This window comes from Eublepharis macularius, chromosome 3 (genome assembly GCF_028583425.1).
Source record: "Eublepharis macularius isolate TG4126 chromosome 3, MPM_Emac_v1.0, whole genome shotgun sequence".
Classification (NCBI taxonomy): Eukaryota; Metazoa; Chordata; class Lepidosauria; order Squamata; family Eublepharidae; genus Eublepharis; species Eublepharis macularius.
The window spans coordinates 46876463-46891571 of record NC_072792.1 but is presented as its reverse complement, the minus strand read 5'-3'; the positions used below and the strand labels follow the sequence as shown (position 1 = coordinate 46891571).

The 15109-nt window shown below is 40.0% G+C and overlaps 1 protein-coding gene across 1 annotated transcript in view; it reads right to left on the bottom strand.

Moving 5' to 3' along the window:
* Positions 1-1604: 1604 nt before the first annotated feature.
* The window catches only part of CUL4A (cullin 4A), a 49238-nt gene continuing 35733 nt past the window's right edge, over positions 1605-15109 (bottom strand). Inside the window, exons 13-20 of the mRNA XM_054973625.1 lie at positions 14119-14229; positions 13821-13906; positions 12824-12931; positions 10918-11031; positions 7435-7540; positions 6403-6575; positions 3797-3949; positions 1605-3393 (exon numbers count right to left, since the gene is read on the bottom strand). Coding sequence (XP_054829600.1) covers positions 3298-3393; positions 3797-3949; positions 6403-6575; positions 7435-7540; positions 10918-11031; positions 12824-12931; positions 13821-13906; positions 14119-14229 — 947 coding nt within the window. The 3' untranslated portion in view covers positions 1605-3297. The remainder of the gene's footprint in view (positions 3394-3796; positions 3950-6402; positions 6576-7434; positions 7541-10917; positions 11032-12823; positions 12932-13820; positions 13907-14118; positions 14230-15109) is intronic.

Below are 15109 nucleotides of genomic sequence, written 5' to 3'. Positions count from 1 at the left end.
GATGCAATGTACGATTGATGGCAAAGTATCCCAAATTCCAGCTAAGGTTGCTGATGTGATTGCCCTGAGGGCTGCCATCTTCCAGAGAAACCAGAAAGACAGAGACTTTCATACCGTTAAAAATTAGTTCAGTCTTCCATTTGTGCAGCGGCTTCGATTAACCCCTACCAGTGCTTGAGGCTGCTATGTGGTTGCTGTGAGGGCTGCCATCTTCCAAGGAACCAGACTGGCTGGAGGTCTCCATTATGACAACTAAGGAACAACCCCCACCCCCCAACATACAAGTACAAAATACAGCTGCCAACTGGCCAGTTTTCTGTTATCATAACCAGTCCGCTGCTCCTTCTGGGCAGCTGCAAGATGAGGTTTTTCTGTACAATAGAGGGGATAGCCTGTTTATGGCTTTATAGATAAAGCAATTTTCTGTGCTATAGCATTAAAACCTTTTCAGCCATAGATTTATATTTTCTGTTGCCTTTGCCCCTTTCCCTCTGACTGTTGACCCTTAATCCCAGAGCTCACCCAGGGATCTCACTGGTCCCACCCTGATTTGGGGAGGCCAGATTTATGCACTGCCTTCTAAGAATTAGCAACCTAATTGTGAACTGTGCACTGAAGGAACCTCATGGAAAAATTATATTGCCCTTTAAAGTATAGAATATTGGTGGTGGTTGTGTCAATTCAACAACAGAGCACGACTGTTAAACTGACGAGAAGCCCTGTCCTTCAAATAGGAGTATAGGAATCCATGCTCTGACAAGCACCCTCAACAAACTGCCTTAAAGGAAGACCTTCCCCTCTGTTTGAGCCTCACAACTAAAGTTTTCATCAGGAAAAGACCCAGCCAAAGATTGATTGCAGATCTCTTTGTCCTTGCTTTTCTTGCAGTTACTGTCACTGGTTACCAAACAGGCAAGCACCTCAGCAATGCACATCTATAGGTTTGCCAACTCCAGATAGGGAAATTCCTTAAGATTTGGGGGCAGAACTTGGGAAAGGTGGGATTTGGGGAGAGGAGATCAACAGGGACTTGATGACATAGAGGCCAGCCTCTGAACGTGCTGTTTGCTCCAGGGAAATGGATCGCTATAGTCTGGGGATCAGTTGTAATTCTGGGATATCACCACACCCCGCTTGCAGGTTGATAAGCCTTGTTAAATCTTTTAAAATGTTTTAATTGCGTATCTTGTTGTGTGAATATAATAATCATGACCCTCTACCAACATGTTACTAAAGAGATCTTTGGTTCATGTTGTTAGAGAGCTGTGATAATGGAAACAACACAATAAAACACTGTTTCTACAACATATTATATGAAAGTCTGGCACTGAGATACTCAATGTGTCTCTCCATGCCAAAGGCAACAAGGAAGTATGATTTCTGTGGTTTGCATACCACCACCACAATGAACTCTAGTTTCCCAGTTGTTAGCTTCCTTGATGCAAAAGTTCTCACACGGGTGGAGACTACTAGCTATCTCCAGCAACTGCAATTTTCCTTCGGTTTGTTGGCCCTTTTTTCTATCCAAGAAATTTAATGGTTGATTACTTTGGCATTTTAATAAGAAACTGTAATTTTCAAAAACTACAAGCAAAGCAGTAAAATGATTTGTCAGAATACATTTAATTACTGCTGTATTTTCTTGTGACTAGTTACATTGGTTTTCGCAGTTAAAATGATTTTGAAACTACATTTCAGCTCAAATATTGTCTTGGATGTTAGTAATCTTCTTTGCAAACATCAAAGGAGAACCACTTTTGTTGTAGGTAATGTAGCAGTAGCAAAGAACAGAAAAACGAGGACATACTTTAAAAACCAGTTAACCATTTCCCACTAGAAACCTCTTGAAAATTCTTTTCTAAAATGTGTATAAAGGTTAATATAGACAAGTTTTATAACATTTGATAAGAAGACAAAACACTTAATAGTCTGATATGCCATTTTGCACTCCACTGCAGATATAAAATTGATTGTGACCTATCGGACACTAAAAATTCATATTTAATGTATATTAAAAGGTGAATTTGCCTTAAATTGAAATTTAGATCCCCAAAATATTAATATACATTAAATTGTGCTGTCATTTGTATTTTTATTTTAGATAAAGGGAATGAAAAGTGAATTAATGCAGCACAGTTAACAACAATATAGATGACAAAAGGAGAACTTGGCAAAATCAAGTATATGGGATTGTATTTATATAATCAATCATAGTGCTATTTTTATGCAAAGCAAGTTCATAAAGGCATTCATGACACAAAGGTCAAAGCCCCCTTTGGTTGTTGTAACATGTCACTATGCATATCCTGTAGAACCAGCAGTTATATTTTTATATTTTACGTCTCTCTTTCTCTGAACTCCATATTTACAATATGAAACACCCTATTATAAAGTCTGGGTAAACAAAACTGTGGGAGCAATCTATTCCCTCCACTGCACACAGTAATGTACCTGCACAATTCTGAGTGTGTGGGAGGACGATGCCTGATATACAGGAATCTTCTCTCGTGCACTTCCCTGAAGACATGAAGGAATCATTCTGGAGAGGGACTATCCTCCATATTTTCACAACAAGGCTATTCAGTGTCTAAGAACTCACCAGTAAATACTGTGTGTGCTATTGTTAAAAGCAAAGTTATCCCATATTATGACATGAATTATTCTGAAGTTTAAAAAGTGCTTATCAGAATCATTCTGTGACCCGGGAGTAGGACGGGAAAGTATTTTATCAATGAGCTAAAAAGAAAGATCAAATATATTTGTTTTTAAAACTTTCATCTTCTTGGCACTTAGCTAAACTGGGATACAGTTTAGAAAGATGCAAATTTTTTAAAAAGTCAAACAAATACTAGAATTTTATGTGCATACATAAAAATTCATTGTACTCTGAGACAATTAACATTCTTCAGTGAAGTATTAAACAGAAATTAAATAATCCTTGAAACTAAACAATATAGTATAACAGTCAATCAATAACACACATAAGCTGCCCAAATGTATATGGGCTGAAGAATTATACCATACAGAGAATGTAAACATTCATTCCAACACATTTCACTCCCCCAAAATTAAACAGACATGTCAAAAAAAAATCAAGAGGCAGGTCTAAAAATAACGGAATACTACCATGGACTCTAGGCAAGCAGGTTTCAAGTATCAGCCGTTCATGCAGCTGATTGACTAAACAATCATAATTTCTCAGTCTGCTAACAGTAAAGTCCAGGACCAGCAACAGCACAGGGATCCATTATTGGAAAACTAGTGTTCTTTTGTTTTTTAAAAAACAGTTTCTCTTCATCATGCAACATAGTGGTACTGATTAGGATTCTCTTTATCTCTTTCCATATAGTCTCTCTCTATGAGAGACTCAACCCGCTTTTTCAGGTCTCCAGGCTGTAATAAGAGAATAGGTTGGAGTTCTGTTGAACATCGTAAAGACAAGAAAATACAATATACATATAGGTATACCTATGATTATCACAAGATAAATTATTCCAAAGACACTAACCTACCCATGATTATACAATCAAATCCACATTTATTAAGTCTGGCTTTTATATTGCATCATCAATATGCACAGCATTTTACCAAGTATAGAATTACTGCCTGGACAACCTTGGAATAGAAAATTTGGCAAAAGGGAGACTGCAGGGGAATGAGATGGAGGCCAGGATAAAGAGAAGAACAGATGTTCACTTCCTTTCCTTTCGTAGGGGACAGGGGTCTAGAGAGCGGCGGCAAATTCTTCATGGAAAATATGGTTTGATTTGGGTGGGAAGCTTAAAATTTCACTCACCTTCACTGGAAATTTTAGCTGATTATACAACTCTGAAACAAGTAGATTGTGACCAAGGGTCTTCCTCATCTTCATTATTCGTACTATAGCAGCATCAATCTGATATTGTCTGTCTTGAAATACCCTTTCAGTTGTGCTGACTTGTTCCTCAACCTAAACAGCAAGACTTTCATCAAGACTTTCTCATTCACAGTGTCATACATTTGCCTTTGGTTGGTTAGTTAAGCAAAGACAGCCAGAAGAAATGCTCTAATTAATTCTTTTTTTTGCAGCTTATCTTTTCAAGTAACATAGTTTTTCAGAAGTGGACGGTATTTGTTTAGAGGAACAGGTCAGTGGGGTGCAGGGCTTTTTTTTGCCGGAACACAGTGGAATGGTGTTCCGGGACCTCTAAAAAGTAATCACATGTCTGGTGCCCTGCCCCCCTGATCCCGGTCCTCCTCGCGCAGCCCAAGGCACCTGGCTCTTTCGCAGCATGCTGAGCTTCAGCGGCAGTGAAACAGGAGCTGGCCTCGTGCCTCAGCTTGCTGGGGAGGGGCTGCCTCTACCACAGCTTCCTTGAGTGCTTCCCCCACCCCCGGCCAGAGGAAGAAAGGAGCCTCCCTGCCCACAAGGGCACACTGGGCAGCAAAGCAACAGGCATGGCCAACCAGTGCAGAAGATTTCCTTCCCGGGTGCAGAGACTAGGCGCTGGCACTTCCCCTTCCCGGCACTCCTCCGCTCCAGCCCTGTGCCCAGGCACCCCGAGCTTGTGGGCTTGCTTGGGCCAGAGTGCAACTGACATTGTGGAGGCCGTCCCCAGCCAGCCAGACGGTGAATCCGCCCATCCCTTCCTTGTTCCCTGCGCTCCCCGTGAGTCTCGCCTGGAGGCATTGCTGTGGCCACGGCCTGCCTGCCTGCCTGCCTGCCTTCCTACTCGTGCACCCCACGTGTGAGGGTCGAGTTTGGGGAGGAGAGGGACTTCAGCAAGGTACAATGCCATAGAGAAGTTTGCCAGCTCCAGGTTGGGAAATTCCTGGAGATGGGGGAGGGGTAGCCTGGAGCGGGTGGGATTTTGGGAGCTGGTGGAGGTGGCACGGGCAGCTGCACCAGAGGGCTGCCAAGTAAGGGGGGGGGGTGAGTGGTTTTGAATCACAGGAGCACTGCTGGGGGAGGCAGCCGCACCCTGCGCAAAGACATCACTTCCCAGAAGTGACATCATTACATGGTCCCAGGAGCGCAAGCACACAACAGCTGCTGGCAAACCACAGTATACCACTGAGTTCCACCACCTCTTTTCCCATAAAAAAAGCCCTGGTGGGGTGAAACAGGTTAAGTAAACAATTATTTGTCCTTGGAGCAAAATTTACAGTTAAAAGTGCATAAACAGTTTCCTTAGCCTCGTCCCAAGCTTAATAAATAGAACAGTGAAACAAAACAGATATGGCTTAATTTACATAATTTTACATTGTACAAAAGAAACGTGAAGAACATATTATGACTGCACTCCTGATATGATTTACAATTACCTTAGGTGGGTTAATAACTGTGTGCTGTCAAATCACAACAGATTCATGATGATCCCAGGACCATGGAGTTTTCAAGGCAAGATACAGGCATAGATGTTTTCATTTATTTAGCACATTTATTAGCTGCCTTTCTACCTTGCAGGAACTCAAGGTGGCTTACAATTACCTCCCTTTGCATAGCTTCCAGTAAAGTCCAGGAACAGCAACAGCACAGGTATCCATTATTGGAAAACTAGTGTTCTTTTGTTTTTTAAAAACAGTTTGGTTGGTACTAACCGTGGCCGACTCTACTTAGCTTCCATGATCTGAAGAGACTGGGCTAATCAGGCATATTCAGGCTGCTAGGTGTGCTACTTTCAGCTAATTCTTAAATTCATGGCTATGCAGAATTCTACTACAAAGGACTGCACACATAAAAGCAGTTTCTCCAAGCAAAAAAATCACATAGAAAAGTCACTATGCAAGATTACATAAATAAATTTATAAAATGATTGAATTATCCTAACGTTAAGCTTGGGATTCTATAGAGATCCAGTAGTAATGTACGTCTGATCTTCGTGTGCAAAGGCATACTCAAATTATATTTTAAGAATAATTCAAGGCACAACAGAAGTGAGATTTCAACTCTGCTGTGTTCACCCTTATTGCCAGGACCAGTTTTCAATTCTACATTCCAGGTTTTCAGCAAGTAATTTGTGCCATGACATCACGTTACTTAAATGTTTGTCCAACACGATGCATTTGTGATAAAATGCATCAGGATCAACATAAAAAACGTAAAGAAACTAATACCTTTTAGAATTATATTAAACACACAGTCTGTAGGCATAAACAACAAACAAACTTAATGCAGAATTTTTTCATAACTTCTGCACCTTCCAGTATCTGAAAAATACTAATTCTTACAGATTACTACAAGTATTTACATTAATCTCATTAAATATTTGATAAGAGCAATTAATAGGATAGGAAAATATTCAGTGAAGAAATGCTTATAGAGGCAAAAAATACAGTTTGCTCAGTATGCTCTGAGCAAGTTGGAAAACCAAGCATCAAAGCAGCAGAATGTGTCAAAGAGTGCAACTGCTTAATACGTACGGTTTCTTTCATCTGGATTTGATTGATTTTTATTCTGAACAATTTGTGCTTGAAATCCCCATTGAAGGTAAATTTGTCTCCATCTTCTATTTCCTTGCCTCTTGGACTTTTATTCAGTACTCTTGCTTTACCACAAGCCAGAGACTGTAAGGTTCTTCTTAGTTCACTGTCCTCTGTAATATATGTTTAAGATGCAAAAACACAGTAGAAAATTGGTTCATATGGTAATAATAAACAGACATACAACAGTGATACAATTTTATCTATTTAGGTATTTATATCCTATGTTTCTCCCCAATGAGGCTCCACGCTTACTACATCATCTTCCCCTCCTCAATGTCTTCATTTATCCTTAAAACAACGATCCTGTGAGGCACATTAGATTGAGAAAGTGAGCTTCCATGGCAGCCTGATAATGTGAACCTGGGTCCCAGATCCTAGTCTGACACCTCCCCATGCTGGTAATATAAAAATGTAGGCTGAATAGGAAGCAAGTTGAGAAGGTGTTATCCTTGCTCCTTAACCATACGCTGTTGAGATGAGGGAGGAGGCAACCTGAATACAGTTAAGTCACACAGTTTGCCACTTGCTTAAAAAAGCAAACAATACCTTGGATGAGGTACAAAGCTCCATATTGCTCTTTTTATCTCTCCCTGCTGCTACTGAGATACATTTCTGACTTTTAAGATCAGAAGATGAGGACAAACACACATCTACTCTTGGCTTGGAATGACAGACTAGACATATTCAAGTGATGCATCACCTTCAGTGAATTTAGGAGGTGTGCCACTAATGCCTCCTCCACATGCAGTATCTATTGGTAATTAAAATCTGAGGGCATCACATAAAGCCACAGGTGGAGTCACCATCTGCAGCTGTACATTTTACCTGTCCTGGAGCATTATTAGTGGCAATTTTTATAACATTGGCATTTATATATGTTAACAAAATTTTGCAGCTGATTTCAAGATATTATCCCATTATACTTTAATTACATCTCATCAAGAGTTGTGCTCAAGAATCACTACATACCTATAGCAGTGACCATTTTAACTTCTTCAAAACCAAATTCATCTCCTTCATTGAACATTAAAAGCACTAATGTTTGGAAGAGTGATACCTGGAATTCCTTCTTCCCCTAAAGAAAATCATAAACAAAATGAGTAGTGGGCATGGGATTGTTTTGTTTCATATGGTATTTAATTTGTTGTCTCTAAGTACCTTGAGCATTATTTGATCAAACCATGGTACATAACTTTGTGAAATAACAGACTCATTAGACTTTTGATAACCTTGTTTTCTCCTGTACATCAAAAAGTCATTTAACATGTACAAGGTACCCGCATCTAGATAGAATGCAAGTTTAACAAGACACATTGATTTTATTCCTTAATAAATGCAATGATACAGATTCTTTAAATATATTTAAACCTGAAAATAATGTATGTTATTAGTAGCAAAGATCTTGTTGTGGGTCAAACTCATGTTCAAGGTGCCCTACAATAATAGTTAAAAAACATTTTCAGTTAAAACCAAAATAAAACAGCAAAGCCTAAGTCTCTCTGTCCCTCTTTAAAAGATGCCTGCCATTCTCAACCCCTCAAAAGCTGCAGAAAGCAAACACGCCTGCCTCCTAAAGATGTTGATGGAGGAGGCTCCCCTCACCTCCTCAGAGAGCCCAGTCTACAGAGCAGGGGCCACAATGGAAAAGGCCCGAACTCTCGTCAATGTCAGATGGGCCACCTTAAGTGGTAGATATGCAATCTCTGTTGTGGCCCCTACCTATGGAATGCCTTGGCTGATGAGGTCAGGAATTCTCTCACTATCCTGGCATTCTGCAAAACTGAATTATTCAGGAGGACATATATACAAAAGTAATAGGGCTATATTGTAAAAGAATGGTTTAGGAATAGAGATGGGCATGGAACAGAAAAAAAACGAACCGCTTGGTTCGTGGTCCGTTCATTTTCACAGAACACGAACCACGAACTTCCGAACCACAACTAGTTCCTGAACCAGTTCAAGGTTCGTCTGAGCCCCCTTCACGCTCGGAGAGCCCAAACTTTCAGGGAGTTTTCAGCAGGCTCTCCTCCACCCCCTGTGCCTGCCCACCTGCACACAGTAAAGCTACTCGTGCAGTTGGGAGTCAGCGGTCAGCCCCCAAAACCAGCTCCACCCAGACACTGCCCACAGCTGGATAGGGTCTCAAAATAAAACAGTGTATGCACTGACGGTGTGCGTGTGCACAGCAAAAGTGAGCTGCACCAGAGAAGCGTGCAAGTGGGGAGCCTGCAGACAGTAAAGCTACCCATGCAGTTGTGAGTCAGCGGGCAACCCCCATAGCAGTGCAGCCATTGGGGAATGCTGGCAGGGTTGTCAAGGGAATAGCAGGGAGGGCGCTCTCCCCAGCAGCCTCTCTGCCCTTTGCTGGGCTTGGCCGCTGATGCAGCTCTTCCACCAAAGTCCTTAGGGAGCAGAATAGCGGCAGCGCAGTTACGCCAGGACTGCGCTGCCCATGTGGAGCTAGCTTACCTATAAACAGGGTCCCTTCAGAGTGATCATGTTTAGTAAGACTAATGGGTGATGAGACTGGCTTTTTTGACACCAGCATGAAGTAGCAGAGATGGAACCAAAGACTGGCTTCCATTTGAGACTACACAGAGTATGCTGTCTAAAGGTCTAACCCTCGGCCACTGTTCCCAAGCGCTGGTGCACAGCCACTCGAGACCCTAGCAACTCTCTGAAGGGTCAAAACCTTCACTTGTTGAGACTTCCCAGTCTCCAGGTTCGTTCTGGGAGCATTTGCACACACATGGCCAGTAACTCTAGACACAGGCTTACATATAAGTTGTTTATTAGAATCAGTAGAGTGTTTGCAGGGCAGGAACCACTCTATAAGGCACAAAGCAAAAGGCAATGAAAATTAGAACAGCTTGCCGAAGCTTTACTAAAACTATCTGACTAGACATAAAACTTGCTTGCTAACTCACTCACTACTTCTCTGAAGTAGTTGCCAGGTTGCTCATACTCATAAATAGAAAGAAAGTCCAAAACCATGCCTGACAGCTCTGGTCATTGTAAGAACTGACATGGAACAAAGTCTCTCACAGGCTGATGGAATCAGATTGAATGCTAAGAGCGTGATCCAGAGAGCTAACTGAATTACTGTGAGGAGCCATCTTTTCTAGGGCCGTCAGCCAAGCAGGGTCCACTTTGATATCAGTGTTGCCAGACATGAGAAAGTGGGGAGGGCAACCAGAGCTGATACTCCTTTCCACCCAAGGACATCTTGCCTTGGACAACGGGCTGCAGGTGCAGTTAATTAAGAAGCCTACTCATTCCATTCCCAGGGTGTCGGGCCAAGATTGGGCCTGTGGAAATTTACGGGCCTGAACTAAAGTTTCTCAGGCTAGGGCATATGGATTATGTGGCAGTTCTACACATATGCAAAGATAAATGAAACTATAACCTGAATTGATCAACTTTTGTTTAAAGAGTGTCAAAATCTTGTGTCTTCTGTTTGAAGAGTCTCAGAATAATCTTCTTGGCATGCAGAAAATCCCAGGTTCAATCCCCAGCATCTCCAGTTAAAAGGACTAGGTAGCAGGTGAAGTGGAAGACTTCTGCCTTAGACTCTGGAGAGCCACTGCCAGTCACAGTAGACAATACTGACCTAGACAGACTAATGGTCTGATTCAGTATAAGACAGCTACATGTGTTCAACTAACTGTACCTATAAGACTAACTAGATAAGCCAAAATTCAGCAACTTTCATTCTCAGGAACAGGGAAGACACTGGAATAGATGTGTACAACAGACCTGGTCATTCAAAATTAAGGTTGTGTTCCTTATTTGTCCACTGGCCTAGCGAGGGATAAGTGCTATGACTGATGGGAGTACAATGTCATTCATCTGACTGGCCATAAATACATCATATTTTTCCTCAATAAAATCGGAGATTATCTTCTCCTAATGCAAAAGACCACCATTTGGATCACTAATACTACACTGTTCAAACTTAGATTAGCTTTCCCAGCTATTTGTTTCCAGATCATATTAACTGCCATGAGAGCTGGTCAATATCTTCAGATCCTCTTGGCTCAGTAACAATGTATCTGCAGAACTCCTAAATTAGAGAATCTTCCACATTAAATGATGTACTGTTCCTTCTGTTCAGAACTATGTCACACATTTCTTGCCTTGTTTAAATTCAAGTTGTGTTGTGTAAAAATAAACTAACAACCATCTGGTCCAGTTTCTTTATATGTACCAAGAAAATCCGAGCAAAAATCCTTTGACCATGGTAATACACTAACCTGATGTGGCTTTTTGTGCCTTAGAATGTATACTCTTAAACTTTATATTGTATTGTTTCTTGTATTATTCCAGTTGGTAACTTGCAACAATCTCTGGCTAAAAACAAAAAAGACTTTCTGATAACCAACCAACCTGCATCTTATAAAGAATCATACCCTAAAGGCAGGAAACATTATGTATGCAAACACACACACAAACCTCTTTAAACTCCGCTTTCAGGACAGCATGTCCTAAACTAGTTTGCCACTGAAGTTTTCGACCACTGTGCTTTCCAAGATAAAAGATCTTAAATACTTCTTGAAGTTTAACCATCTATAATAATACAAACAAGGAGAAATGAATACATTACATTCACACAGACACACTCATATCATTCCAAGGCTAGCCCTTTTGCACTAAAATTTACACAAAAATGGTGCAATAGATATGCACAACTAGCATTATACAAGTATTCACTTGCCCATTTGTCTAAAAGCATAGCAAGCAAGCAGACTGCATTTAAAACCAAGAAACAGAATTCAGATGTTTATGACTGGCTCCAACTGCAAAATTTCAGCTTGCACACAGAATTCAGTATTTTCCTCTGCATGAATATCCCATTAATGTGAGTGCATATGGGAAAACAATAGGCATTCCAAAGCCTTTGTCTTATTTGGGAAAAGCAACAGATATACTACATTTAAGTGTACAGCTAATCCAGGAGCTTGTATTAGGCCCAAACACTATTTAAACCAGGTCTAAATAGAATCTAAAAGCTAAAGATGCTTATTATTTTATTTATTTTTTATTTATATCCAGTTTTTCTCCCAGATCAGGGACCCAAAATGGCTTTTCACATTGTCCCCCCCAACTTAATCCTCACAACAATCTTGTGATGGTAGGCTAGGCTGAGAGATTGTGACAGGCCCAAGGTCATCTAACAGACTTCCAAGGCAGAGCAGCAATTCAAACCCACTTGCCCCAGGTCCTAGTCCAACACTCTAAACACTACACCATACCAGCTCTCATATAAGTAGGTGTGGTTTAAGTACATTGAAAAGGAAAAAAAAACATCCCATGGAGGAATATACAATTTTTAAATGAATGCACAAATCATGAGAAGCCATCCTTGGTATATACGTGCAAATCTTAAACTCTGATCTAAAGGGATGAAAGAGAACTGAAAGCTTCTGGAAGATTCTGCATATTTGCAAGGTCTGTGTATTGGAAAGTTACTATACATGGGATAGCACAAACCATGACTGTCACAACTACTGTCTTTTAATCGTGTGGTTAGATATGGTTTGCCTTTAACCTTATTGTTATTTCTCTCACCCTCTGGGAATGTAATGCTGCCACCAGGAATCTAATTCCAATCTGATTAATAAACCTTTCCCATAGTATTGTGCCCAAGCTCTAAGGCTCCTTCTTTGGACTATGTGGCCCTGAGGATGAGACTGTTGTATGGGAATAGCATATGACTCTAGGTTTAACCATAAGCAAAATAAAACTTTATTTGTACAAGAAGCGTATTGGTTTCAGGATATTTACCCATTTTTCTTCAATAAATAAAACAGTCTATGTTAATAACTGCTGACTGAGGTGTCAGTCTTTCCTTTCACAATCACCCCTCTCTCTCAAATCCTCCTTTCTCTTCAGAATGTACTTTGTTCAATGTTATTTTATTTTGCTCAGTTAATCTTTCCTTTTAAACTCAGGTTTCTGTCAGCTTCTTCCTCTCATAATACTCTAACAATAATAGACTTTGACTCCATCTAGTCTCTAATATATCCGCTGTAAGTATTCTACTTTCCTCTTATAATCTGAATGCTTTTCACAGCACGAGGGATTCTAATTGGAAGGCTGCTTTTCCAGGCTCTGTAGACTTCTGACTCTCTCTGACTGTTAACCGTGGACTCTCTCCCCACACACTTCTTAGCTCTTCCTATATACTCTCAGTCACCAACCAATCATCTCACTCACTCATTCCCCTCTTTCACCCCCTTGTTCTTCTGCAACTTACCAAGCATTTAAAGAAACACGCACTTAAAACTTCAGATCATTACAATGACAAACAACAATACGTTAGGGGTTCCTAATACTTCAGATATTCTTGAAGACTCACCTCTGGAGGTAAAATCACATCCATAGGTGTGTAAGTTGGCCAATAGCCCATAGTAAGTATATTTACTGTTAAATCTATATTGCCTGAGTTACTTTGATTCAGCATGTACTGTATAAAAAAAAACAAAGGATTTGAAATCACACTAGTATGTAAAGTTACAATTAAAGATTACTACAAATTTCTTTTTTCTATTTTGTCATTGAACAATTTCAGTTATTAAATATCTGTAAGAAAGCTAAATTTAATAACCAGCAACTCAGTAAAAAATACCAATGTTGTTATCTACGATTAAAATTACACATGCCATTTTTCAAGCTAGCGTAGTTTTTAAAAATGTACTCTATTTGGAAATCATTACAAGGGTGGGTTGATCGATATTCTAGATTTTACTTTTCATGGCTTGAATCCTGGCTAAAATTTCTATGCATGCTGCAGAGAGGGCAATTCACTGATTTCCTTGTGCAGCAGCCCAAAACACCCCCAGAAAATGCTGCTCCTAGGAGATGGTCTTACAGATCATTAAAAGTAGACCAGTTCCTGGAAGATCAATTTAATGTCAGTGGCTACCAGCCATGATATGCTCCTACAGGGTAATTTCCACATTGTTTTATATGTCATTTCAAATTACTTATATTTAGTTTCAGCAGTGTTTCATCTCTGTATTTGGAATTATGCTTGTTTGCCTATTGTACTGTTAATTGAATGTCCTGGCCACTGAATGTATTGATTTATACTGCTTAATCTGACTTGAGATTTAGCAAGAAAGGCAGACTGTAAATAGGTAAGTAAATAAATAAAGATCTCCCTTTTCTGAGGTAGCATGAATGGGAGCAATGGGAGAGAACTTTGTGCCTTACTTATAAACTTCCCAGAAACATCTGGCTGGTCACTGGCTATTTTTATGTTAAGTCCTACAGGTTTTGAGAAAATACACAAATGGTAGATTAGGAGTTAGATACAGGAGTTGGGTCTAAAACCAAAGCGAAGTTAGATGTACCTGTTTAAACTGAACCATAACATCCTTTGAAAGTTCCATATCCTTGAACATCCCTTCCAATTTACTGGTGAAAGCAGCACCACATTCTATTATATAAATAAAAACACATATACTCTGTTTATAAGAACTCCAGCTGCCATTTCAGCACATAATTAACAGACAGTATTTTCAACAGATTTATTTAAAATATGGACATTCATTTAGGATCCTAGAAAGGCCAGTTGAAAATCTCAGTTCAACTTTTTCTATATATGTATGTTCAAATATACAGCACAAAGAACGAATTGTTATTACATACCATGCTTAAGCTTAGACAGCATTGATTTCTCAGCATCTACTGATGCACTTTTCCCAACCAGAAGTCTTTTGGCCAAATCTTTTTTATAAAATGCTTCAAAAACATCTTTACCTGTATGAGTAATAGGGAGAAGGGAACACAGTGAGGGAAATTTCAGTGTCATTTTGAATTTTAAAAAAATGTAGTTGACAATTACAAAAAGTCATAATAAACAGGAGCTTTGAAGAAAGCCATCTACACTTTTATTGTTTAATTTTTTTGGAATTAGCAAATCGCTTCAGATATTAGATGTTTGCAAACTAGATTAGTAGTTGGATGCCAGCAGTTTAGATTCCTTGATTTCTTATATCTAGGACGTAGCATGAATGAAGGGGGCTCTCAGATTTCAGCTGATTCTCTATCCTATCTGAAACTCCCAAAGTTGCTTTGCATGTCACTTTGGAGGGTCCTCCAAACTTCAGAAACTTGTTTTCTGCAAAAAAAAGAGGGCTGCAGCATGAAGAAGTTGGAGGGGGGCAGGGGTTTTGTGCAAGCACACCTGTGGGTCTCTATTCTCTGGATATAAGCCTTTCCCTTAAGAGAAGGCATGTTCCACTCTTTGTGCATTTGGGCAGGTTTTTTTCTTCTTCAAAAACTGGTAGGAAACAGTCTGTGTTCCACAATCCCCAGACAGATGGAGCAGTTCTATCAGGAACCAGAGGGACAGAAATGCAAGATGTGAGTATCATGCACTGTCACAAGGTTAGCTGCTGGTCAAAGGGGGAAATGTTAAACTCAGCAACAGTGAGGAACCACTTTCTGACTAGTAGGAGCAACAAATCACTGTGGGGCACTTCTTATATAAATGCAAGGTCCTCCTTTTATTCCTGTCTAAGTGATTAGGTCTTGGAGGGAAGACACTTGCCTGCTCCTCACTGCATGTCAGGAGAAATTTATGTGATTTGTTAGGCTTCCTGTACTGAGTAAACTTTTCAGTATAACAATGTAGATG